The 27,869-nt window shown below is 41.9% G+C and overlaps 1 protein-coding gene across 1 annotated transcript in view; it reads left to right on the top strand.

Moving 5' to 3' along the window:
* Positions 1-27,869, top strand: part of TPR (translocated promoter region, nuclear basket protein) — a 145,770-nt gene that overhangs the window by 113,479 nt on the left and 4,422 nt on the right. Inside the window, exons 31-43 of the mRNA XM_073642977.1 lie at positions 2,001-2,211; positions 4,087-4,230; positions 11,830-12,028; positions 13,025-13,227; positions 13,307-13,365; positions 23,230-23,423; positions 24,615-24,869; positions 24,944-25,086; positions 25,476-25,553; positions 26,554-26,748; positions 26,842-26,967; positions 27,321-27,411; positions 27,548-27,726. Coding sequence (XP_073499078.1) covers positions 2,001-2,211; positions 4,087-4,230; positions 11,830-12,028; positions 13,025-13,227; positions 13,307-13,365; positions 23,230-23,423; positions 24,615-24,869; positions 24,944-25,086; positions 25,476-25,553; positions 26,554-26,748; positions 26,842-26,967; positions 27,321-27,411; positions 27,548-27,726 — 2,077 coding nt within the window. The remainder of the gene's footprint in view (positions 1-2,000; positions 2,212-4,086; positions 4,231-11,829; positions 12,029-13,024; positions 13,228-13,306; positions 13,366-23,229; positions 23,424-24,614; positions 24,870-24,943; positions 25,087-25,475; positions 25,554-26,553; positions 26,749-26,841; positions 26,968-27,320; positions 27,412-27,547; positions 27,727-27,869) is intronic.

Below are 27,869 nucleotides of genomic sequence, written 5' to 3'. Positions count from 1 at the left end.
CTAGATCCAGACCCTTCATTATTCAGAAAGTACCACCTTGGGATTTAAATCTAGTCCTGTTAGCCTTAACCTTTCCACCGTGTGAACCCTTAGATAGCTCTTCTCAAGAATTTGTCCCTCAAAACAGCATTATTAGTAGCGTTGACTTCGATCCGTAAGGGTCCGCGATATTCAGGCCCTGTCCGCTGGCCCTCCTTTTACACAAATCCTGGAGGACAGAATCATTCTTAAACCAGACCCAGCCTATTTGCCTAAGGTGGAGTCTCGATTCCGCCGGTCCCAGGAGGTTGTTTTTCCATCTTTGTCGTAATCCCAAAAATAAAGGGGTCAAGACCTCCATAATCTACATGTCAGGAGGTGTTTATTGCATTATCTATCAGTCACCACAGAGTGTAGGAAGGATAGGGCTCTTTTTGTCTGTTTCCAGGGCCCTCGAAAGGGACTAAAAGCCTCAAGAGGTATGCTGTCGAGGTGGATAAGGGACGCCAACTCCCTGGCATACTACTCCAGAGGGTATCAGAGCTCACTCAACCAGAGTAGTGGCAACTTCCTGGGCAGAAAGATCTGATGTCTCCATAGAGCAAATATGTAAGGCGGCGACATGGTCTTCCCCCTCTACTTTCTACAAACATTACAGTCTAGATTTAACCTCTTCCTCTGACCTTACCTTTGGGAGAAGGGTTCTGGAGGTGGTGGTCCCTCCCTAATCTACAATTCTATGTAATTCTCTCCGTTGGTGCTGTCATGGGGGAGGGAGAAAGACATAGTTACTTACCGGTAACGGGATTTCTCTGAGCCCATGACAGCGCCCGTATATTCCCTCCCTGCAGATGTAGTGAGCACATTTATTTGTTAAGATTGTTTTAGCCACAGCACAGAGTGTTCCTGCTAAGAATGGCAATGGTGATGTTTTTGTATTAACCTGGAGGTCCTCTCGTGCTCTGTAAACAACTGATGCGGGGAGAGGTACAGCCTTTTTATCTGTAGGTTTCCTGTCCTTGAAGGGCGGATCCCCTCTCTCCGTTGGTGCAGTCATGGGCTCAGAGAAATCCCGTTACCGGTAAGTAACAACGTCTTTTCTCTTGTTACCCTTGTGAAAATAAAAAATTTGGGTCTAAATGAAGATTTTTGCGGAAAAAATTAAAATATTAATTTTTTCCTTACACATTTGTTTTAATTCCTGTAAAGCACTCGAAGGGTTATTAAACTTCTTGAATGTGATTTTGAGCTTGTTGAGGGGTGAAGATTTTAGAATGGTATCACTTTTTGGTATTCTCTGTCATATAGACCTTTAAAGTCACTACAAATATGATGTAGTCCCTAAAAAAAAATTGTTTTGTGAATTTTGTTGGAAAATTTAGAAATTGCTGATCTACTTTTAACCCTTCTAACTTCCTAACAAAAAAAATTGTTTCAAGAATTGTGCCGATGTAAACTAAACATGTGGGAAATGTTAACTATTTTGTGTGACATATCTCTCAGGACATAAGTTAAAAATTTGAAAATTGCAAAATTTCCGATATTTTCAGAAATAAACGCAAGTTATATCAAAACCCTTCTAACATCCTAACAAAAAAATTGTTTAAAAAATGATGCTGATGTAAAGTAGACATGTGGGAAATGTTTATTTTGTACAGCATGACTAATTGGTTTAAGCATATAAAAATTTAAAGTTTGAAAATTGTGACATTCTCAATTTTTTGTTAATCTGATGTTTTCATAAACGCACAAAAATTCAACTTAAATTTACCACTAACATAAAGTAAATGTCACTAAAAAGTCTCAATCACTGGGATTGAAGTTAGTTATTACCTCATAAAATGACACTTGTAATTATTATAAGGTTTGGCTTGGTCAGGAAGGTGAAAACAGGTTTGGGGGGGTGACGAGGCTAAAATTCCAGAAATTTAGATGTGAATATTGAAATTGGAGCATGCCGACCTTTTGTCTTTCCTCAATGTGCTTTAAAATTTGCAAACATTTTTCCATTTCTATGGCAGGTTAAATGCTGCTCTGAATACGTGTCAGAGTCAGTGTCAAAGTGCTAAAGAAGATGCTGTAAAATTCAAGAATGAGAAGGAAAATCTCCAGAAAGAGCTTAATACTAAATTGTTAGATATACAAGAAAAGATAAAACATATCAACCAAGTGAAAAAAATTGGAAGGAGGTACAAGACTCAGTATGAAGAGTTAAAGGCTCTACATGATCAGGTGAGATGAACTCTTGTGTTAATAAGGTAAAGTATATTTGAGTTGCTGCAGATTTTTTTTTTTTTCATTAACCCCTTTACGATCTTGGGATTTTCCGTTTGTTTTTGCTCACTTTCTTCCCAGAGCCACAACTTTTTTTGGTCAATATGGCTGTGTGAGGGGTTGTTTTTTGTGGGGACGTGTTGTATTTTTGAATGACATCGATTTTTGCAAGTAGTTTACTGGAAAACAGGAAAAAAAATTGAAGTGCTGTGAAATTGCAAAAAAAGTGCAATTCCACAACTTTTGTTTGTTTTTTTTAAACCACATTCACTAAATGCAAAAACTTACCTGCCATTATGATTCTCCAGGTCATTACGAGTTTGCAGATGCCAAACATGTATAGGATCTTTTTTTTTTTATTTCCATGGTAAAAAGAAATCCAAAGTTTTTTGTTTTTTTTTTAAAAAAAGCGCCATTTTCCGAGACCAGTAGTGTCTCCATTTTCTGGGGCCAGGTGAGGGCTTATTTTTTGCGCTGAGCTGTTTTCTATTGATACCATGTTGCGGTAGATGAGATGTTTTGATCGCCTGTTATTACAACGTTGTGACTACCAAAATAATGTAATTCTGGCGTTTTGATTTTTCTTCTTGTTACGCCGTTTACCTATTGGATTAATTATTTTTATATTTTGATGGATCGTGTGTTTCTGAACACAGCAATACCAAATATGTATTTTGGTTTGTTTTTTTTATTTGATTTTGAATGTAGCAAAAGGGGGGGTGATTTGAACTTTTTTATATTTTTTTAAATATTTCTAAAAACACTTTTTACTTGTTTCAATAGTCTCCTTAGGAGACTTGGAGCTGCGATCGTCTGATCGCTTATGCTGCACTCATCTACTATGAACGCTGGCCACGGGCCAGCGTTCATAGCAGATCAGCAGTGTTCTCACGGGGGTTTTCTGCAAACTCCTGGTTGTCATGGCAACCCATTGGCTCCCCACAATCATGTGACAGGGGCGCCGATGGGCATGGTTTGTGATGGGCTTCCGGCGCGATCATGTAAAAGGATTCTGTCAGAGATTAACAGTGGCATTTAGCATGTTCACAGCCGCAGGTGGATCGCGGTTCTACCCGCAGCTGTTAGGGGCTCATGACAGCTGATCAAATCAGTTGTCATGTGCTGGAAAAGATGCTGGCTCACCGCCAGAGCCCGCCTCAAAGGGGGATACACTACCTATGACGTACCTATAGGTCGTGAAAGGGTTAAATATAAATTCATGATTGTGGTTTTGATAAAATTGTGTTCAACTAAAAGTCACATTTATTCATGAGTGAAAACATTAGAATATTGTGCATGTATTTGTTTGTATTCTTGAGGAGGTGGTACTAGTTTCTTTGGCTTTGCACCAACGTTTTGTAAACTGTAAGGGTCTGTGCACAAGCCGTCTTTTAGATTTGGGTGAATCCACTGAGTCTTCAGAAAACGCTGACATTTTTTTTTGTTTTGTTTTTTTTCTCTGAGGCTTGTTATTGTTTGGTAATTTCCTGAGCGTTTTTCCAATGGTTTTGGTTTCTGGTGAATATATTAATTTTATTTTTTGAGCGTTTTTGCATGGTGGTTGTTCTGGGAATATTTTGAGCTTTCCCTTTGATTTGTAAGTTCAGAGCCAGAAGGAGAATGTATGTCTCTTTTTTAACAGCTTGCCCTTTTTAGAGACCTTCAGAGGCTGAAAGGCGTCCAAAAGCCTGGACGTATGCACAGCAAGTGTCTTACGTAGATCTGCATCTGTTCATTCTTTTGAGCCTTTTCTGACCGCTATTCCTGGCGGTTTTCACCTGAAAAAGATGTGTGCACATACTCTTATTCTGAATTCTATGTTTCTTTTCTCAGTTGGTTGCTGAAACTACAGCAGCTCAAGCAAATCAGTCAGAAGAACGAGCTGCTCAGAAAGAACTTCAAGAATTGAGAGATTATCGAGCACAAGCTGAAGTCAAGCTGTCTGCTCTAGAAAGCCAGTTGGAAACTATGCAGAAGGTGACTTTTGTTATTAGGTTGAAATGAGATCTGTCCGTATAGTATTTTACATGGGATCTGTCCGTATAGTATTTTACATGGGATCTGTCCGTATAGTATTTTACATGGGATCTGTCCGTATAGTATTTTACATGGGATCTGTCCGTATAGTATTTTACATGGGATCTGTCCGTATAGTATTTTACATGGGATCTGTCCGTATAGTATTTTACATGGGATCTGTCCGTATAGTATTTTACATGGGATCTGTCCGTATAGTATTTTACATGGGATCTGTCCGTATTGTATTTTACATGGGATCTGTCCGTATAGTATTTCACATGGGATCTGTCCGTATAGTATTTCACATGGGATCTGTCCGTGTAGTATTTCACATGGGATCTGTCCGTGTAGTATTTCACATGGGATCTGTCCGTGTAGTATTTCACATGGGATCTGTCCGTATAGTATTTCACATGGGATCTGTCCGTGTAGTATTTCCATGTTTAAATCCACATAAGAGTGATGTGAAAAACACTGCTTGTGATATTTATGGGCAGCTTTGATGTATGCCATATTAACAAGACCTAGTCAATGACACGGTGCCGCTACAATCCACCTATGCGTGGCATGCTGTAGCCAATGAAATGCAAGTTTACCATATAAAATTCCAAATATTTAAATTGGCATGACAGGTAGTTTTTAGAGAATGCTATAGAAACACCTGGCGAATTAAGAAGTGTAGCTGGATGGTGTTAGTTTGCTTTGAGACATCCATTTTTCTTCTCCAGCCACCCAAACTTTTTACAACGCACAGCGGTATCAATCTTTCAGAGTTTCTTCTTTCTCACATATTAAACCTGTAAAAAAAAAAACTATCATAAAGCTCTGCTATTCACTAAGGGTTTGTTCCCAAGCCCTGTCATTGTACTCACAAGATCCAGATAAAAGATGGCAGTCTTACAAATGTATATTTTTGAGGTGGTGTTTTTATTGAGTCTATCGAATATAGATTTACTAATTTTTAAAGGGTTACCGTATATTCCGGCGTATAAGACGACCTGGTGTATAAGACGACCCCCCTACTTTCCTGTTAAAATATAGAGTTTAGGATATATTCACCGTATAAGACTACCCCTTTTCCAACGCATACCAAACACCGGTAAAAATTAAAAAAAAACAGATTTGAATTTAACATGGTCCTTTTTTAATTTAAATTCTTATGACATGCAGGTATATAGCAGGAAAACTGTCACTCATAAACATATTAAAATAGGGGGGACCCCACGTCATTTTTTGGGGGGGTCCCCCATTCTAATAGCTAGTAAAGGCTAGGTATTCAGCTGGGGGCTGATATTAGTAGCCTGGGAAGCTCCGTGGGTATTACCCCCTTCCCAGACTTCAAACATCTGCCCCAGCCGTCTGCTTAACCTCCGCTAGAGACTATAATGATGGTGGATCCCACGCCAATTTTCTTTTTAAAAAATCCTTTATTTTAACACTAAATGACAATTGAGGGGTTAATAAAGATGCAGTCCCTAAATTATTATTAATTTTGTAATTAATTTTTCCCAAAAATGTTGACGTGGGCTTCGCCATATTTTTGTGTCCAGCCAGGTACAGCAGGCAGGAATGGGCTGCCCCCAACCACCAGCTGCCTATTTGTACCTGGCCGGACACAACAATATAGGGAAGCCCTTTTTTTTTAAATTATTTCATGAAATAATTTAAAAAAAAAAAGACGTGGGGCTTCGCCCTATTTTTGTGTCCAGCCAGGTACAACTAGGCAGCTGGGGGCTGGAATCTGCAGCGCAGGGAGGCCCAAGCTTTCTGGGCCCCCCCCCCCCGCTGCAAATTGCAGTCCGCAGCCACCCCGGAAAATGGCGCGTTCATAGAAGCGCCATCTTCTGGCGCTGTACCCAACTCATCCAGGGCCCTGGTGCGGTGGCTCACTGGGTAATAAAGGGGTTAAGGCCAGCTTGGCATTATCAGCTGGCCCTAAGCCCGAAATTCATGGGGTCACGCCAATATTAGACATGACCGCCATGAATTTCTAGTAAAGTAATTAAAAAAAACACAAACACCCAGAATAAAGTCCTTTAATTGAAATAAAGACACAATCCTTTATTGTTCTAAATTAAACCATACTTACCGTCACACCCATTCCAGCTGAAGCCAACGATCTCCTGCAATAAAAGTAAAATAATAAAGCAACCTCATCCTTACCTCTCCATGGTTCCCAGGACCGGTCCAGCTCTGCTACATTCACATGACAGGCTGCACCGCAGCAGAACGCTGCCGTTCAGCTTGCCATGCGGCAGACACTGAGAAGCGCAGGCATGCTTGTGCTCCTCAGTGTCTGACTGTGACGGCATCCAGATGAGCCGAGATCATGTCCAATGAACTCGGCTCACCTCATGCACGTCACTGACAGCGTGGGAAAATTCTCCTGCTCCCCGCATGCGCAGTAGAAGTTTCCCACGCTGTCAGTGACGGACGTCCAGGAGGTGAGCTGAGTTCATTGTCGGCTCATCTGGATGCCGTCACAGCGAGACACTGAGGAGCGCAAGCATGCCTGCGCTTCTCAGTGTCTGCGGGATGACAGGCTGGATGGCAGCGTTCTGCTGCGGTCCAGCCTGTCATCTCGATGTAGCAGAGCTGGAGCTGTCGTGGGAACCATGGAAAGGTAAGGATGAGGTTGCTTTATTATTTTTCTTTTATTGCAGGAGATCGTTGGCTTCAGCTGGAATGGGCGTGACGGTAAGTATGGTTTAATTTAGAACAATAAAGAATTGTGTCTTTATTTCAATTAAAGGACTTTATTCTGGGTGTTTGTGTTTTTTTTAACTTTGACTATGGGGTTAGTAATGGGGGTGTCTTATAGACGCCTCACCATTACTAACCTGGGCTTGATGTCAGCTGGCATTATAAGCTGACATCAACCCCAGCCCTATTACCCCCTGCCACCGCACCAGGGCAGCGTGGAAGAGCGAGGCTAAGTGCCAGAATTGGCGCATCCTATGAATGCGCCATTTCTGGGGCGGCTGACGGCTGGTGTTTCTAGCCTGGGAGGGGGCCAATATTCATGGCACCCTTCCTGGGCTATTAATATCAGCCCCCAGCTGTCTGCCTAGCCTTTGCTAGCTATTAAATTAGGGGGGACCCCACGTCATTTTTTTGGGGGGTCCCCCATTTTAATAGCTAGTAAAGGCTATGTATTCAGCTGGGGGCTGATATTAGTAGCCTGGGAAGCTCCGTGGGTATTACCCCCTTCCCAGGCTTCAAACATCTGCCCCAGCTGTCTGCTTAACCTCCGCTAGAGACTAAAATTAAGGGGAACCCCACGCCAATTTTTTTTTAAATAAATCCGTTATTTTAACACTAGATGACAAGTACAGTAACCAGCACTATCACTGTACTTCATATATATGTGACTGACATGTTTCTATCTATCTAATCTATGTGTGATTCTCTATTCTGTCTGTTATAAATTGTCGGGTACAGATGCTGAATTGCCGGCCGGCTTTTTTAAAGAGACAGTGCATGAAAACACTATTATTTGTTTTAATAAATCCTTTACACTAAATGACAAGTACAGTAAGCAATACTGTCACTGTACTTCATATGTATGTGACTGACATGTTTCTATCTATCTAATCTATGTGTGAAGCTCTATTCTTTCTATTCTAAATTGTCGGGTGCCGGCTTATGCCGCTGCTGAATTGCCGGCTTTTCATATATTGTCACAGAAGCGATGCGAACTTCCCAGCTCCGGACACAGCGCAGCGCTTCTGTGACAAGTGAAAGCTGTCAGCACAGAAGCCCTGCGCTGTGGACGGAGCTGGGAATACGCAGCGATGTGTCAGTTTCAGCACAGAAGCGCTGACTGTCTGGACCTACCGCCGCCGTATTTTAACTCCCTCCACCTTATATTAACTCCGACATGGCAGGGATACGGCCACGGCAGCTTATTAACACCCCCAGAGTATCCCCGCATGTCAATTTCTGAAAGTTCAAAAGCATTACCGGCGTATAAGACGACCCCAGACTACACAGAAGATTTTTCAGTCTTCAAAAGTCGTCTTATACGCCGGAATATACGGTACTTTATTTGTTGCTATATATATTTTTGGACACCCTTCTATCATTTATCCTATTTTCTCTGGGACTCGAGCATTTTTGGCTATATCCAAGGGCTCATTATGTAGCATGTGCTGGATGAGGCTGAGCAGATGTGACTCCAGTTGGGCAAGTGTGCATTACACATTTCTTTCAGCAAGAGAGCAAGACCTTTTTTTTTAACTGCTCCTTTATCTGGATCGTATGAGTACAATAAACATGTTTAGACAGAAAACTCACTAAATGGCATAGTCATCACAATTGTGTGCTTTTTGGGGGGGGTCAGGGAGGGGGGAGTTTGTTTCACTGATAGATATAAGAAATCCACTGGGCAAAGTCTGAGTGGTTGGAAAAGAAAAAAGGTGTCTCCAAGCAAATTGGATTTAAGGGTGCAACGTCTCTACTTGTGGAGAGTGACGTGCTAGTGTAAGGAGACTTGTATGCCATGCAATGCTCCTCTGGGAAATTTTTAAATATGCAAATTGCCTCTTCAGGGAGGAAGAGGGCTAGAACTCTAGTGCCACCTAGGAAGTAACAATCCTAAAAGTCTGTATCTATCCTTTAATGAGCTTTGTCATATGACTCGGGATAAAAGCCAAACCAGAATCTCAATTTGCATTTGGCTTTTATCCGAAGTCATGTGACAAGGCTCATTTAAAGGGCTCATACTCGTAAGCAAGAAAAACAGATGAGTGCAATCCGATAAAAAATCTGATTGCACTCTGACCATTGTTGTTCTGTGAGGCACATCTCATCTGCGATTATTTTTATTTATTTATTTTTTTCTCCGCTTAAATCAGACCAAGAAATCGCAGCATGCTGCGTATTGCCGCGTATCTCAGACAAGAATTGTTAATGGGTGAGTGAAAAAAAATCGCACGGCACTTGGACCCTGCGAGTGCCGTTTGATTTTCATGCACCCATCTCCTTGAAACCCGACAATTCATCAGCCGCATACTGTAAAATCACAGCATTACCCGGCATTAGAGAATAGCTATACATGCATAAAATATTTAGATAGAAAGATGTCAGTGACCTATATAATTAGTACAGTGACTGTTGCTTACTGCACATGTCATTTATTGCTAAATTAAGGAATTTGTAAAAAAAAAAAAAAAATTGGCTTGGTCACCCGTAATTTTATTGACTAGCAGAGGGTAAGCGGACAGATGTGGGCAGATGTTTGTAGCCTGGGAAGGGGGTAATACCCATGGAGCTTCCCAGGCTTTTAATATCAGCCCCCGGCTATACACCTGGCCTTTACTAATTATTAAAACGGGGATCCCAAAAAAAAATTGACGTGCGGTCCCTCTATTTTAACAGCCAGCAAAGGGTAGACAGACAGCTGGGGGCTGATATTATTAGCCTAGGAGGGTACCATGAATACAGGCCCCCTCCCAGACTACAAAAATAATCTCTCAGCCGCCCCAGAAATGGTGCATCCATAAGATGCTCCAATTCTGGCACTTAGCCTTGCTCTGCCCATTGCCCTGTAGCGGTGGCAGTGGGGTTATAGGGTTGGAGTTGGAGTTTGTATTGCCACCTGACATGAAGCCCAGGTTAGTAATGGAGACACCCTTATTACTAGCCCCATAGTGAAACTGAAATGGAGGAAAAAAAACACCTACTCCCAGAAAAAAATCTTTCATTTGAAATAACCACACAGACTCCTTTTAATATTTCTTTATTTAACCCTACTTACCATCACACCCATTCCACTGAATCCATTGTCACCTGAGATAAAAATAAAATAATAAACCAACCTCATCCTCACCTCTTCGACGTAAAGAACATAATCCATTTGTCCAGCGACGGGTCCAGCTCTGCTACATCTAGATGGCAGCCTGCATAGTAGCTGGATGCCACCATCCAGCCTGCCATCCAGCAGAGACACTGAGGAGTGCATGCTTGCGCACCTCTGTGACTCTCAGTGCTGTCATCAAGTTGAGCGGGGTTCATATCATCTGAACTCTGTTAATCCCCTTGACGTCAGAGCGAGCGTAGGAAAGTTCTCACGCTCGCAGTGCCGGCAAATGACGTCAGCACATGCTTTTTATATAAAAAGTTCTTTAATTTTGTGTAAACATACATGTACAGTAAGCAACACATGCAAAACACTGAATATATATCTCACACACATTTATATCTATGTATATATATTTCTGAATTTGTGTGTGTGTGTAATATATATATTATATTATATCATATCATGAATGTGTGTGTGTGTGGATATATATATTTAGTTAGATACACGCACATACATACACGCACATTCATGATAGATATACATATAATGCGTATGTATAATATATATGTGTGTGTGGTGAAGAATATTTCCTTTGAAGAGGCAATTTGCACATCCAAGCAAACACCCTCCGGCTAAATAGCTAAATTCCCTATCAGAGTGGTGTTCCTATAGTGTGACTAATTAGATATAGGCATTGACCAAAGCCCTTTTCACCCCTTGTGTTATTAGAAAACACTTGGAGTCTTTTTTGGTATAATACTATGTCAGATGTTTTTGATCATAACGTTCACTGAGCGAAGGTAGCAAGAAGGCGTCTACGAACCTTATTCATATTGCTCTTCTATTTACGGGAAACTGCTGTAGTGATATACTCAATATGCACAGATGCATCTCACTAAATTAGAATATCATCAAAAAGTTTATTTATTTCAGTTCTTCAATACAAAAAGTGAAACTCCATATATTACCGTATTTTTCAGACTATAAGACGCACCTAGGTTTAAGAGGAAGAAAATAGGGAAAAAAAATGTGTCAGGCGAGTTTGCTGGCCAATCAAGCACAGTGATACTGTTGTTTTTAGACTAGGTATTGGTACTTTTGGCAGTGTGGACAGGTGCCAAGTCCTGCTGGAGAATGAAATTTCCATCTCCAAAAAACTTGTCGGCAGAGGGAAGCATGAAGTGCTCTAAAATTTCCTGGTAGACGGCTGCGCTGACTTTGGCCTTGATAAAACACAGTGGACCTACACCAGCAGATGACATGGCTCCCCAAATCATCACTGATTGTGGAAACTTCACACTAGACCTCAAGCAGCTTGGATTGTGGCCTCTCCACTCTTCCTCCAGACTCTGGGACCTTGATTTCCAAATGAAAATTGGAACTCTGGGACCTTGTGGAGAGTGTCAATGACTGCCTTCTGGACATCTGTCAAGTCAGCAATCTTCCCCATGATAGTGGAGCCTACTGAAACAGACTAAGGGCCCTTTTTACACACTTAAAAAGCCTTTGCAGGTGTTTTTGTTGATTATTTTAATTTGCTGAGATAATGACTTTTGTGTTTTCATTGGCTGTAAGCCATAATCATCAACAGTAACAGAAATAAACACTTGAAATAGGTCACTCTGTTTGTAATGACTATATATATATGAGTTTCACTTTTTGTATTGAACTGAAATAAATTAACTTTTTGATGATATTCTAATTTTGTGAGATGCACCTGTACATTCTTTGCAAGCTGCCAATTTATTTTCTAGACAATGGAAGAAAAAGAAAATGAATTTAAAGCTCTACAGGAACAGATTACACAACTTCAGTCAGAACTCTCCAAAGTCCATAGAGACCTGCAAGACAAGACTGCACAAGAGGAGCAATTGCGGCAACTAATGAATGAAAAGGAAGAGAAGACAAAGAAAACTCTTCTTGGCGCTAAGCAGAAGCTTGCACAGCTTAATTGTAAGAGTAAAATGCTTTTCTTTTAGTATATGTATAACTGATGTGTGTTGTGACAAATAGTTTACAGACACACATCATAATAGTCCATCAATATTTGTTTGGTGGGAGTCTATTTGCATGGACCTGCGGCATGGTACGCCCGCTGATTGGTATACTTTTACTGATGGATCGTTTGGCTGCTACACAGGCAGACTAGAGCAAACCATGCACACTGAGCCATATAAATAGATCACTCAGTGCACATTGGCGGTCATAGCTCTTAGCAGAGCCAGTCCTGTTTACACAGAACGATGCACCGCTGAGAACAATGATCTTCTGTGCTGCCCAAAAGATCATTTCAGCCATTGGGTGATCAGCTGCCTGTTTACATGGCATTTAGCAACGTTTCTTTACGAGCATCTTGCAGCTTTCCTGTTGACTTTGACAATTGCTTGAAAAGGCCGCAATGCATTTTGCTCTCTTTTTTCTTTTTTATATACCATGCGCAGTACTGATCTTTTAGTAATCGTACTTGGTACATTTCACAGCTTGTTCACATTCACCTGAATATGTTGAAGCTGTAGTGAATTATCCAAGGCATTAACCACTATGAAACATACTGCTCAGTGCTTGGTAATGGATGGAATCCTGCATTAGCTTGAGCACTGAAGCTGGACTCCCACCATTTCACTATTCATGGCCCATCATAATGATAGGCTCTTAATTTTCAAATTCCAGGACTCTTTTAATTAGTAATTGAATTGTCTCGTATGATCAGTGGATGCAAAAAGTGTAAACCATTTGTTGATAGTGTTGACAAGGAGTAAATCACAATAACCTTGATGTAATGTTTTGAAGTCTAATAATATATTTGTACAGTCATTAGTGATGGTTTCAAAGTATTAGTTTTTAGTATTGCAAAGTAAAACTCCACATAATTAAACATTGGTATAGTGATGTAGTAATTTGTTCTTGGGCCTGTTAATATCTCATTTTGAAGTTCTTTGCATTTAATAGCTTTAAAGGAGCAACTATCAAGTGAAAATGAAGATGTGAAACAGAGGCTCAATAACCTTGAACAGCAGAAGGAAGAGCTGGAGGTTAGAATGAGTGCTTTAAAATCACAGTATGAAGGTAGGATCTGCCGCCTGGAGAGAGAGCTGCGTGAGCAACAAGAGCGGCACCATGAACAAAGGGATGAAACTCAGGAGCCCTCAAAGGCAAGACATTTCAGTGGAGTTAGAGGGAAGAATCTTTGCTATTTGTTCCCTTACTTATTTCTGACTTTCCTTTTTGTAGGGACCAGAACAGAGACAAATTACAGTTAAACCAACTGCAGCAACTGGTGAAAGGGGAATGTAAGTAAAGAGAAATGCACATGCTTTTCTGCAGTTAGTAAGCGGCCACTTTGAGTAATTTATTTCCTTTTTATATAGATGAAATAGTTTTTCCAATGATTTCGGTATCTTTAATGCCTTGCTGACGCTTATGTGCTTATGTGTATATACCACATCCTAAATATCACTGAAATGAAATATTCCATTTGCAAATCTTTATTACATAGTGGAATGCGTTGAGAACAATGAAACATAAAAATAATTAATGTAAATGAAAATGAATAACTCATGGAGGTCTGGATTTGAAATGATACTCAAAATCAAAGTGAAAAATCAAAGTACAGGCTGATCCAATTTCAGTCGAAATGCCTCAAGATAAGGAAGTAATGCTCAGAAGTTTGTTTGTGTGGCCTCCACATGCCTGTATGACCTCCCTACAATGCCTGGGCATGCTCCTGATGAGCTTGCGGATGGTCTTCTGTGGGATCTCCTCCCAGACCTGGACTAAAGCATCCGCCAACTCCTGGACAGTCTGTGGTGCAACGTGGTGTTAGTGGATGGAATGAGACATGTTGTCCCAGATGTTCTCGATTGGATTTAGGTCTAGGGAACGGGTGGGCCAGTCCATAGCTTCAATGCCTTCATCTTGCAGGAACAGCTGACACATCTCCAGCCACATGAGGTCTGGCATTTTCATGTATCAGGAGGAACCCAGGGCCCACTGCACCAGCCTATGGTCTCGCAATGGGTCTGAGGATCTCATCCCTCTACCTAATGGCAGTCGGGCTACCTCTGGTGAGCACATGGAGAGCTGTGCGGCCCTCCAAATAAATGACTCCCCACACCATTACTGACCCACTGCCCAAACCAGTTATGCTCAAGCATGTTGCGGCCATCAGAACGTTTTCCACGGCGTCTCCACACTCGGTGTGAACCTGCGGTCATCTGTGAAGAGCACAGGGTGCCAATGTGAAACCTGACAATCTTGGTGTTCTCTGGCCAATGACAGTCACCCTACACTTTGTTGGGCTGTAAGCACATCAACCACTTTTGTATGTTGGACCCTCATACCACCCTTATGGAGTCTGTTTCTGACCGTTTGAGCAGACTTGGATGTTAGTGGCCTGCTGGAGTTCATTTTGCAGGGCTCTGGCACTGCTCCTCCTGTTCCTCCTTGCACAGGCTGTAGCATTCCTGCTGCTGGGTTGTTGCCCTTCTACGGCCCCCTCCATATCTCCTGGTGTACTGGCCTGTCTCCTGATATCATGCTCTAGATACTGTGCTGACACATGCACTACCTGAGCAACTTCTGTGGGTTGTACTGTAGACACCGCCTCATAATACTGTACCTCTAGAGGTGAAAGCAATGACAAAACGTGCTATAGATAGAGATATTGTGTATACATAATAATTCACTGTCTGGTACACACAAGCTGACAAGCACACTTATAGGCATGTGTTACTATTGGATTAAAGAAGCACTCCGAACTAATTGTTATATTTACTAATTCCGTCTACATATGTGTGTAGTGTAAGTCCATTGAAATACTTGCCAATTGCTGTTTTCTCCCTGATTTGCAGCGCAGCTCCATTCCTCTTCTGGAGCTAGCAGTCTCACTCGGGTTTGTGTGCAGCAGATGACTCTTTCGCAGTGTAAATCTGTGGAGCCTTGTTTCAGGTTTCATAGATTTACATCATGGAAAGCATTACTGCCCCAACAGTGAGAGCCGGCAAAGCTGAAGGGGACCAGAGCGGAAACCGGAGAAGGCAGAGATGGCAAAGTATTGTAGTACCTAAACTACACACACCTAAAAGGGATTAGGGAAGGGAAATTGATCTGGGAGAACTTTTTGTAATGGAAGGATGAACAGACTAAAAACATAGTTATGTAAAGGATAACTGATGCTTTCTATGACCAAAATCGAAACATGATATTCTAATAAATATAATAATTTTTATAGTGCAAACATATTCCGTCTCACTTTACTATTTTAGAGGGACTTGTACAGACAATAAAGACGTTTCAGAATAAGCATCACTCAGATATCAAAAGGAGTGAGGGCCCTGCTCGCAAACTTACAATCTATAATCTGTTTTATATCCTCTTGGATAGAATGGCATTGAAGGCAATGCTATTTTGCCTGCAATAAAACTTTGAAAAATGAAGGAGATATGTAGCGCCTCGAGGGCTCGGCCGCTTCAGGGGTATTGCACCTCTGCCAGAGGTGTGGTATTCCACTCCCGGGTAAGGATGGAGTATGGACCAGGGCTCAGTTAGCTGCATATAGCACACACACCCCATTTCCGAGGGACAGCTCAACGGTGCTCCCACTAGACAGAAGTGCAGGCACGACCGACTATGTCCCTGTCTGGAGTGGGGAGGGGGGTGGAACACCCAGTGCTGTAGGGGCAGATAGGGGTTGGTTCCTGAGCGTAGGTAGGAGCCCATTGGTTGCTGGTCACCTGGGCTCATGTTTCTAGAGGGAGGTATAAAAGGTGGGCACCATCTTAGTTCTGGGTCAGTTCAAGCAGGAGGAGAGAGAGGAGTTCAGCCAGAGAGGGCTGACAGGGAGCTGTGGCTCATTCTGGGCCCAGCTCCATGAGGCAGGCCTGAGGAGAGGGCCAAGAACCGAAAGGAACAGAAACCGAAAGGAACAGAAACCGAAAGGAACAGAAACCGAAAGGAACAGAAACCGAAAGGAACAGAAACCGAAAGGAACAGAAACCGAAAGGAACAGAAACCGAAAGGAACAGAAACCGAAAGGAACAGCAAAGAAAGAGAGGAAGAAACAGAAGGGCTCAGGAACAAGAACCCACGAGAATCCAGGGTGCAGGGTTAGGCAGATTAAGGGTACCGGATCCCAAGTTGGTGGAGGAGAAACAACCCTTAGCCAAAGACCGGAGGTCGTGATCATTTATTGGTGCGACACCTCATCAAACCTGCTAGGAAGGCACCATATAGGACAGCGGAGGACGGGGCCCACGTTTAACCGCACAAGTCCGCGGTAGCTGGACAAAAGTGGGTCACTGGTGAGGCAGGCCAGAGAAAGGACAAAAGGGGGTCTTGAGCCATACTCCTGAGCTGTCTGGGAGTTGACCGAGCCCCTCACCTGGTGGACGCAGCACGGCTCGGGCAGTCATTCCCTGCAGAAGTGACTTGGATATTAACCGTGAGTAAAGACCCTGGACTGCAGTACGTTGTCTGTGTGCTTTTTCACTCCTCTGGCATTACCGGTACTGAGACTCTCACCACCATCTTTCCATCCATCCACCACACTGCCCTGGGGCCGCACTCTTCCCGTGGGGAGTCACACCATCCCAGCTGCATACATCATTGGCCTCAGCGGTCTGCCCTGCAGCGGCGGTTCCTAATAACCGCAATCCACGGGTGGCGTAGTCTGACATCTCTTAAAACATCTAAAAGACTGCCACTGGTCTGACCACCCTGAGCCATGGGACCGGGTCGCCACTACTACTCCCATCGTCTCCCTATTGCCCGGTTCCGAGTGCCCCACGGCCCAGGGGGCGAGTCAGATACTAACCTACCTACTGATCATATTTACCACAAATTCCCATAGAGTTGTTGGGGGATTTCAGTAGACTCTCTCCCATGTCATTAGTGGACATAGGACTGTGGATTATAGCTGCTGCCCCTAGGACACAGACACTAAGTAGTTGTGTTTGCGCCTGCAGCCATCTATACCCATCCTGTAGGCACTGAGCTGGTGGGTTTTAGCCTAGTGTCCTGTATTAGGCAGACCTTCTTCTTTCAGGGCTTTTCTGCTTTTATTTTAGTTATTGTTTTTTTTTTTTTTTTTTCTCCCCCTCCCCTTGCCCTGTATGGGAGATGGGGGAAGACATATAATTTCTCTGCTTATCCCCAAGTGAGGGAGCCACAGGTCCCTACTCTGCACCCTTGCCCTTTTCAGCGCATCTGCCTTCTCTCCAGCACTGAGCACCTCCCAGCCGTCCTCTAAAATGAAGACCCTGGTTTTTACCTGGCCTAGGGTGCAACGATATGTGGTGGTCCCAGTTGCAGCAACCAATCCTGAGGCAGTGCCGCTTTTTTCCCAGATCTTCAACTAGCTCTGCATTTCAAGAAACATCCCCTTGCAATGCCCTCTCCTTATGTGAGCGGTCAGCAGATATGCCTGTCTGTGTTGTCTTCTGGGGGGTAAGCTTTGCCTTCAGGTTTTTGCTTTCATTCCATCTCGCCACTTCTAGCACTCTTTACCATTAGCTTTGCATCCAGCCCACACCACTCTCCATTTCCTCAGCAAAAAAAGAATAAATGATACCAATCCTCTTAACCCTCTCCTGACATGGCTATTTAGCGTTTTTGTTTTTTTTCCTAGAGCCATAACTTTATTAACTTTCCATTGACATAGCTATACGAGGCCTTGTTTGTTGCGGGACGAGTCATACTTTTGATTAACACCATTCCTTTTTTCTCATGTGACATACTAGAAAGCAGGAAAAAAAAATTTAATGTGTGATGAAATTCCAAAAAAATGCACTTTAACAGTTTTTCATTTATCATGTTCATTAAAGTGCACTCTCTTGCCATGAACGAGCGATCCCCGCATGTTTTTTTTGTGTGTCTAACAACCGTGAAACACGCGGGCAGGGCCTCGAGCATGTCACGCGAGCACCCACGATACATGGTGCATACCCGAGTACCCAATGCAAACTCAAGTAGCGAGCACTTGCACTCAAAACTAACAACGACCTAATGTTATCAAATTCTGTGTCGTACCTCTGGGTTCAAAATGTTCACTATACCCCTTGATAAAATCCTTGGGGGGGTTAGTTTCCAAAATGGGGTCACTTGTGAGGGGTTTACACTGTTTAGGCACATCAGGGGCTCTCCAAACGCGACATGCCATCCGCTAATTAGTCAAGCAAATTTTACATTCAAAAAGTCAAATGGCTCCTTCCCTTCCGAACCCTGCAGTGTACCCAAACAGTGGTTTTCCCCCACATATGGGGTATCGCCGTACTCAGGAGAAATTGCACAAATGGTATGGTGCAATTTCTCCTGTTACCTTTTATGAAAATGCAAAATTGGGGTCTGAAAAAAACATTTTTGTTGGAAAAATGTGAAAATTTTATTTTTATGACTGAATGTTATAAACTTCTGTGAAGCACCTGGGGGTTCAAGGTGCTCACTACACACTACAAAAAGTCAAATGGCGCTCCTTCTCTTCCGAACCCTGCTGTGTGCCCAAACGGTGGATTTCCCCCCACATATGGGGTATTGGTGTGCTCAGGAGAAATTGCACAAGAAATTTTGGGGTCTGTTTTTTCCTGTTACCGTTACAAAATAAAAAAAATTTGGGTCTCAAGTAACATTTTTGTGAAAAAAGTTAAATGTTCATTTTTTTTCTTCCACATTCCAAAAATTCCTGTGAAGCACCCGAAGGGTTAATAAACTTCTTGAATGTGGGTTTTTAGAATATCACTTTTGGGTATTTTCTGTCTTAAAGGCCCCTCAAGGTCAATTCAAATGTGATGTGGTCCCTAAAAAAAAAAAATAAAAAAAAATGATTTTGTTGGAAAAATGAGAACTCGCTGGTCAACTTTTAACCCTTATAACTTCCTAACCAAAAAAAAAAGTTTGGTTCCAAAATTGTGCTGATGTAAATTAGACATGTGGGAAATGCTATTTATTAACTATTTTATATCTCTGATTTAAAGGCATGAAAATTCAAATTTTGAAAATTGCGAAATTTTCTCCAAATTTCCGATTTATTATTTTTTTTTTCTCACACAAACGCAAGTCATATCAACGAAATTGTACCACTATCTTGAAGCACAGTATGTTACGAAAAAACAGTCTCAGAATCAGTGGAATCTGTTGAAGCGTTTCAGAGTTATTACCTCATATAGTGACTGGTCAAGATTGTAAAAATTGGCCTGGTCATTAACGTGCAAACCACCTTCAGGGGTAAAGGGGTTAAGGGTGGGGACAGAGGCTGCGGCAGTGATCGCAGCCTTTGCCCCCTGGTGACAACTCATTTGATTATTCCAGCATGCACTGGGTTTCTCAAATGAAGACTCATCAAACAGGTAGTAGTAGTAATAAATAAAATTAAGCAGTTAGAGTAGTGAGGGAATATAAGGGACTTTTTAATTAAAGTAGAATAGAAAATAGATTAGATGATGACATTAAATAAACATTCAGGATTAAAATAAATGTTAGTTTGGACCACCCCTTTTAGCTAAGAAAAGGATGGGAATTTGAATTTTTAGTTTTTTGGTTTGTGGGTATTGGTTTTGTTTGTTTTTTTTTTTTTTTACAGCCGGATCGCGGCTCTTGAATACTTTGGTTTGCAATTGACAGCAGCATTTAAGAGGTTAACAGCAGCAACTGGCAGGCTCAACTAGATAATGCAGCCAACATCTGCCTTGTGTGGAGTGAGCTATGCCTCTGAGCCCATACCAAAGTCCTTGACATGCTCAAGGGCAGATATATCAATCTTTGGGTGTTATGGAGGGGTTATAAAGATGAGGGGCCAGTAGGTCTAAATATGTTACATGCAGAGGGAGCCCAAACTAACCCTGCCATATATCTGGCTGCACCCACTATCTTTTGTACAATAATAAAACACGAAGGGCTGCAGCACTGTCCTCTATGTAATCTGCCCGAATGGAGTACAGATCTTGTGACAAAAAAACTGACAGAATTTCTCAGCAATTGGACACTACTAGCCCCCAGAATCCTAAAACAGAAGGACCGGAGGAGAGGCAGTATTACGACTAACTATACGGGCTAACAGTCACCAAGTCTTATTGCCAAGCTTGAAAAAGTATTGTCTGGTAAAAGAATAAATGTCTGTCTTTGTCTTTTTAAAAGCTGTAGCTTGTCCTGGGAGGGAAATTATTTAATATAGGAGATGGCAGATATCAAACATCCCCTCAAATAGGCCTTGAAGGCTTCCTAGGTCACTGGCACTTCTTCCTCCCTGGCATGTTTCTCAGAATCCCAGAACACTTGAATTTGGTCAACTATTCTGTTATCAGGCTATGTGCCCACGATGCAGAAATGCTCCGGATTTTTCCTGAGCGTTTCTGCTTCTCCCTGGCACAAAAAAACGCATGCGGATTGTACATGCGGATTGTACATGCGGATTGTACATGCGGATTGTACATGCGGATTGTACATGCGGATTGTACATGCGGATTGTACATGCGGATTGTACATGCGTTTTTCCTGCCAGGGACATGCGGAATTTAAGCGTTTTGATCATGCAATTTCGCATGCGGGTTGTCAAGCGCTTTCCAAGCAATTTTAGGATCACTTGGAAAGTGCTTGACAACTTGGTCACACTATATAAATCCATGCAAAAGAGATGGATTTTATAATAGGGTGACCAAGTTAGTTAAAAAAAAGAATAAAAGTGGTAAAAAAAAACCTTATACTTACCCTCTGATGGCCCCCGGTACGCTGCGTCCGGTCTTCCCGCTGTCTCACGGTTGTGTAAAAGGACCTGCCATGACGTCATTTAGTCATGTCACGGATTACGCGACCGCCGTCCCGTCACATGACTAAATGACGTAATGGCAGGTCCTTTTAGACCATCGCGAGCTGCCAGGACGCATCGCTGAGGAGACCGGGGGCCATCAGACGGTAAGTATAATGTATATTTTTTATTTTATTCTTTTTTTTACAGGTACTATGGTACCCGGGTCTGGAGGAGAGTCTCCTCTTCGCCAAACCCAGGTACCATCCGCGCATTGAATCGCTTAATATCCACACGTAGTCATGCGGATATTAAGCTATTCAATGCAAGTCAATGGCTGCGAAAATAATTGATAGTGCTGCGGATTTTTCCTCAATGATAACTCACAGCGGAGATTTCAGCAGCATGTGCACAGCACATGTGGATTATCATTGGGGAACATGGCAGACCTTCTACCAAGCGTTTAAGCGTTTCTGCAGCGGAATTGCCGCTGCTGAAATGCTTCAAAAACGCATAGTGGGTACACAGCCTTAGAATAGTATTTCAATCAAGCTTCTATTCATGCAATCTGGCAGTATGGAGAGGACTATTCCTGCTGGGAAAACTTTATTCTATACAATGCAATTCTGTTTGAAGTACGCACTTGATTTTATTTCTGAGTTTTGAAGGTTATGAGGTCCTCGTTTTTATTTTGCATACCATCATACATTGGAACCATGAATATTCTGGTTGTTTTGCTCTGATCTCATTGTGGCTCTCACACAGAGATCACTGCTCCCTGTGATATCACAGATCCAGCCATAGTTTTGGTAGAATAGAGTGACCTACCCTGTTGTCAGGGTCTGGACAGACAATCTCAAGCTGCTAGACATCATTGACTCCCAGACAGTAGTTGCAGTCCTATAAAACTGTTACTTGAGGATCTTATTTTATTAGTTTGTCAGACAACTTGGATCCCATAGATTCCAGACTGATTCACTCTAGTCCCAAGTTCAAGTTATTCTGGGAACAGCAGAGGGGTCTCTGGTCAGCCCTTAACATTGATTCTTATTCCCATCTTCTTCTGCTACACATCCTTTAGCAGAAAGCATTCTAGTTTTTCTTCTCACTCCAGACTTGCATTGTTCCAGCATTTTCCCTAGTTGGTCGACCTACTGATAGATGACTCTGGCACATATTTTTATGGGAATCACTTCCACCAGGATCCACTCTTCAAATAATGGTTTTACAGCCTTGTTCGGTAACATGACGGTTGATGCCACCATAATATAATCATTTATTGTCCTTTTTCAGAACAAGTTGTCCGTTGCAGGATTTATATCTAGAACTTAGTTCAGATAGCCATCATCATCCCAACTTCTCCTCAAAACACACATTCTTAGAATACTGTATGTGAATGAAGGCATCCCAGTTACTTTCTCTTATTGGCTGCAAAGCAGTTTGGGTTTTATCCTGCTGTACAGGGTCCTCAGATTTCTTTTTTCTTAGATTCTTCATGTTTTGTTTTGTTTTTGTGCTCCTCAGTACAGGGTTGTTTCTTTCGGTCTCTGCCTCCTCCCTCCAGATAGTTAGTTATTTTTTTCCTCATATAGCAAGGCATTGCTCTTCCCTGTGTCCAGCTTTCCCCCAGTTGGTTTCAGACTGGCATTACAGCCCTTCTATTGCAGGGTGCATGGTCCACTTTCCCTCCAGTCTATGGCCCATTGCAGCCGTGCTGTAGTGTGTGTGCTCTGTGGAGTGGAGCTTGTTCTGTGCAGGCCTGTACAGAGGTTAGCTCATCCTCTTCTGAGTCATTTAGGATCCATATCTTGTGTCCCCTCTCCAGGTTGCATGATTCACAGGCAGCGATACTGTCATTGATCACTCTTCTTTTCCCACCCCTAAGCACTGCCTTTTGTTTGCATGCCATGGGCCGTGTGTTCCGCAATGACAGATGAGGAAAAGGTTTTGTTTTTTTTTTATTTTTTTTAATTCTAGTACTCGGCATAGAATCAATTTCTTTTTATATTCTTTCAACACCCATCCAATTCTTAATTTGTAAGGTGCGTTATTAATGAGTATTTTTCCTAATTGAGCTCAGTTGTCATGTTAATCTTCACCATCTTGGTATGTCTCTACCACTGATTCAGCTTGGTAAAGAGGGGTATATCTAGTGAGAGGGGCAAATAATTAACTACTTGGTGTCCGCCTCCTAGAGGTAACAGCTATTACCCACTCTCTCTGTATCCTGCAATTAACTTGATGAGAAAGTGATTTGATGGTAAATAATAAAATCCTTTTGTTTTCTTCTGTAAATAACAAAACAGGATAATGTAGAAATAACTTATGTTATAAAACAACTATAAGCTATGAATGATTTTTCTTTCATTTTTCTTATTTTTAATTCATGAACTTGTTTTTACGTATGTTCCTGGTTTTCTAGGGCCAGCAGCACTGAACCACCCACTGCCAATATCAAACCAACTCCAGTTGTGGCTACGCCAAGTAAAGTGACTACAGCACAAAGGCCACCAAGAGCTAGTATACGCCCCATGGTCACCCCTGCTGTTGTCTCCACTCCAACTACTACTCCAACCGCTACAGTTATGCCCACGACCCAAGTGGAAACACAAGAAGGCACGTATCCTGCTGTACACATGTGCAGCCTGCTGATTAGTTTTCATTTATGCACATTGCCTTATTTTTTTGCTATAGGTTTTTAAAGATTATACAACAAAAAGTGCCATATATATTATGGACACAATGGGTAGGCCTCATATAAGTAGAGCGGAGAGCCACCCAAGGCATCATCTGCTACATTAGCACTAAAAAAAATTGGCGCGCAATATTGAAAAACATGTGAAACATTTTATTGAACAAATAACAATAAAAATCATGTGGACAGGCAATGAGAAAGTCACCAAAAATGGAAAAGTGCATCAAAGATGAAACTAGAAATATAGAATGTAAAATGCCAAAATATCATCATGATATCCCAAATGATAATGGGGAACAACAAATTGCACAATGCCCGATGGCCAAATAACTATAATAATTAGTACAGTATGGTGCCAAATCAAGCAGACTAGCAGGTCGTAGAAGCTGAACCAGGGAACAGCACAAGGCTATGTGGGCACAAATATTTAATAGGCAATGCTTTCTGCCCTTGATAAAGCGGTCTGGGATACCGCGAAACGTGCGTTGGGCTACGTTTGTTACCATCTACCCCTCTCCTCCTGACACTTGCCGTGCATCTCTGGTAGTTATATGCCTCCCTACTATTCACACTGTTCCCTTTTTTTTTTTTAAAGGTCCGGGTTCACAGTATGCCATTGTGCCTCTGATGTACATTTATATTTGCCGCTACTAGGGACCATTTGTTATTTTTAGGGATTAGTGCTGACTGATATTGGAGGCATTGCCTTGTACGTTTTCTATTATATATTTGTGCCCACATAGCCTTGTGGTGTTCCCTGGTTCAGCTTCTAGGACCCGCTAGTACTTGCTTGATTTGGCACCATACTGTACTAATTATTATAGTTATTTGGCCATAGGGCATTGTGCAATTTGTTGTTCCCCATGACCATTTGGGATATCATGATGATATTTTGGCATTTTCCGTTCTATATTTCTAGTTTCATCTTTGATGCACTTTTCCATTTTTGGTGACTTCCTCATAGCCTGTCCACATGATTTTTATTGTTTGTTCAATAAAATGTTTCACATGTTTTTCAATCTTTGCTGCCTTGCTCTCCAATTATTTTAAGGTCTTTAAAGCTACTGTTCAGTGTACAGTATGAGCTTATTTTTCCGTATCATTTTCTACAGCAATGCAGTCAGAAGGTCTATTGGAGCATGTACCAGTTTTTGGAAGCACCAGTGGATCTGTTAGATCTACAAGTCCTAATGTCCAGTCATCCCTCTCACAATCCGTTCCAGCTGTCCAGCAGCAAACTGCCTTTGTCCAGCCGACTCAGCAGTCCCATGCAACCATAGAACCTTGTACTCCAGAACCCGCTGTGGAAGTTGTCCAAAGCTCTCCTATAGAAAGGCCATCTACGTCCTCCTCTGTGTTTACCACTTGTAAGTTACTATGAGAGAACATTTTTTTTATATAATTGTTCTTGGCTTTCCCTAAAGCTAAAAGACCTTTACAGTTTCAGCAACTCCAAGTTCTTCCATATCAAAACGTCAGCGTGAAGAAGAGGAAAGCTCTATAGAGACCTCTGAACAGTCCATGGAAGAACCAGATTTGCCTGTTAACAAAAAGCTGAGGACTTTGCAGCGAGTTGAACCAGAGGTTTGCTTCATGATTAGTTGTGCATTTCACCATCTCTGTGTTGCAGCTTCCTACAAACCACTGCTTCATGTTAAGCACTGCTCCTTAACATCCAATGTGTGTAATAAAAGAACTGATTTTATTTATTTTTATTTTTTTTAGTTTTAGATCGGCCCCAAAATAACAGTGGAGCGACTTTGTGCATTGGGCTCCTTGGTTACAGAATAGAGTTAAACCCTGTGCAGGCTAATCCTGCAGCCATAGCTCCTGCCTCTGTTCCCGATACTTCATGCTTACAGCACATTGGAAGATATTGCAACCTTGTAAACACGCTGAACCTTGTTCTTTTAACCATTAAAAGTGCATCTGCATAAAGTAAATGTTCAATTCTGGATATTTCCCTTTTTAAGGAGGAAGTTTTGGGAGAAGATATTCCTGAGGCCGAATCACACTCATTTGACCAGGAATCCCAAGATACACTTACTCAGGTAATAATCTTGTTTTGTCACTGGCTCTTTGCTCATATATGTTTGCATCGTTAAAGCGCTTGCCTACATTATTTTAACAAATGTAATTAGGACATCCCTTTTGTGCCAATTATGAATATATAAGTATTAGAGGTTCTCCTACTGGAATGTGATAGTGCCGTCTTCCTCAGACTGCACAGATCTCCTGTTCTCATAATGGCAATGACGGAGAAGCGTGTGACCAGATCTGTCCATCAACCGTTTTCAATTGGAGCAGTCTGATGGTTGCTCTTGTCACATGACTCTCCATCTGCAAGTTAGAGAACTTGATCACTGGTGGCATTCTAAAATTGTATTTTAGTAAAAAAATCAAATGACATATAATTAAAGAGTAGCCATTGATTTTCTTAAATCCGTATCACCAATGAAAATAAGCAACTTTGTAATATATCTTATCAGAGAAATCTGCTTCTTTCTCTGCAAGGACTGGTCATTGATTATCAAAATTTTCAAGATCTTAGAATCTGTATTCATTGAAGACACATTCCCATTACTGAGAGGAGATGACAGTTGGTGCTCATAAAGTTCTATGTAGACTGAAGGGAGCGAGCAGCTCTGCCACCACTTCCTCTCCTTTACATAGAATCTTATCATAGCAGCTGTCATCTCCTATCTCAGTAAAGTAAAACGAACGGGTGCCTGCACGCAATGAAAAAGAACCCTTAGTGTTTATCTTTCATTTCTTCATTTTCAAAATAATGAGATTAACCTAATGAGTTATGCATTGTGTAGGACCTGAAGGCACAGTCCATGACACGGGCGCCCTGCGGTCACTTGCCTTCCTGTGTCATGCAGCACTGCTTAGGCCCTGCTATAGGCAATCATGCAATGCTCAGAATATTGAGTTTAGAAACCATGCTACATAGTGCACCAGGCCATACTGGACTTTTTGTCTATAGAGGTTTAAAGCCAAGCAACCGCATTCTGGAAGTATTTTTTTTTCTTTTTTTTTTTTTGTAAGTCTGCTAGTTTGGAATACCCTCAAATTCATGATGCTGAGGAGTCGTTGCCCCCAGTTCTGGATAATTCAGCACAGGCTTCGGAGCCAGCCCAAATTGTGCAGTCCTCTCAGGACGCTGTAACAAAGCGTGATGATATTATTGTCATAGAAAGTGATGAAGAGGAGGAGGAGGATGAAAATGAAGCGGATCAAGAGGTAATCTGCAATTTTGTGCATGTTACAAGCTCATGTATAAAGGCTTGTGGTTTTCCTAAGTTGTGTTTCTTAATGTTTTCCTCGGACGTTCAGGGATATGAAGAGGATGAGGAGGAGGATGAAGATGATGATGGTGGTATGGGTGACGACGGGGATGAGAGTAATGGTGAAGATGGTAGCGCTGATGGCAATGACACCTATGAAGGAGAAGAAGCTGCGGTACATAGTACTTATTTATTCCGCAAAGATGCAGAAGGGTTTTGGTATTGCTTCATGTGGACTTGTATATCTATTCACCTTAGTATTTGTGCTTGGAAATACAATGGGCCCTTAAACGGCTGCGCAGCTGTATGTCATTTGGCACATCACACCCTGATATCACACTGGTAAAGTGGTCAGTATAGATCACCAATTCACTCGCCTACTTGTATAGATATCGTCATTTTACACTTAATCTTTGGCCACCTAATATTTTACACCTAAATATGGTTTGATTTGTGCATATTTATTTTTGCTCTGTCTTTATCAGCAGCTTGGAAATTATTTTTAACTTGTAATTGATCTATCTCCAGGGTGCCGAAGGCACTGATCCTGGCACAGAGACCGAGGAAAGTATGAGTACTGGAGATATTGGTCAAAGACCTGCAGACTCTCAAAATAGCGGTAATAGAATCTTACATTTATAACCTCCTTTTTTGTTTTGTTTTACTACTTGCTGCGTGTTATTGTAGTCAGGAAGTGACTTATAAGCTTTAATCTACTTTGTATATTTAGTAGATGCCTTAATCTTTGTGTACAGGTGAGGCTTCGACCGGAACTTCTGAATCTTCACTTTCCCAAGAAGCTAGGGAACAACCATCTTCTGCTTCTGACCGTCCAGGTCCTCGTCCTCCTCAGTCACCTCGTAGACCACCACATCCTCTTCCTCCCCGTTTAACAATACATGCACCTCCTCAAGAGCTTGGACCACCAGCTCAGGTAGATTTTACAATAAGATATTTTAAAATGTAAAATTAGAAATTAAAGTATTTAAGGGTACTGTTCACTAAGACTATCCCTATTTGTGAGAGACCATTACTTAATTAAATCAACAAGCCTGTGTGGGGCGAGGTATATTTTTA

This window comes from Phyllobates terribilis, unplaced genomic scaffold (assembly GCF_046119375.1).
Source record: "Phyllobates terribilis strain yellow unplaced genomic scaffold, ASM4611937v1 Scaffold_8__6_contigs__length_399053987, whole genome shotgun sequence".
NCBI lineage: Eukaryota > Metazoa > Chordata > Amphibia > Anura > Dendrobatidae > Phyllobates > Phyllobates terribilis.
The sequence above is the reverse complement of the archived record's forward strand: the minus strand, read 5'-3'. Positions and strand labels throughout refer to the sequence as shown.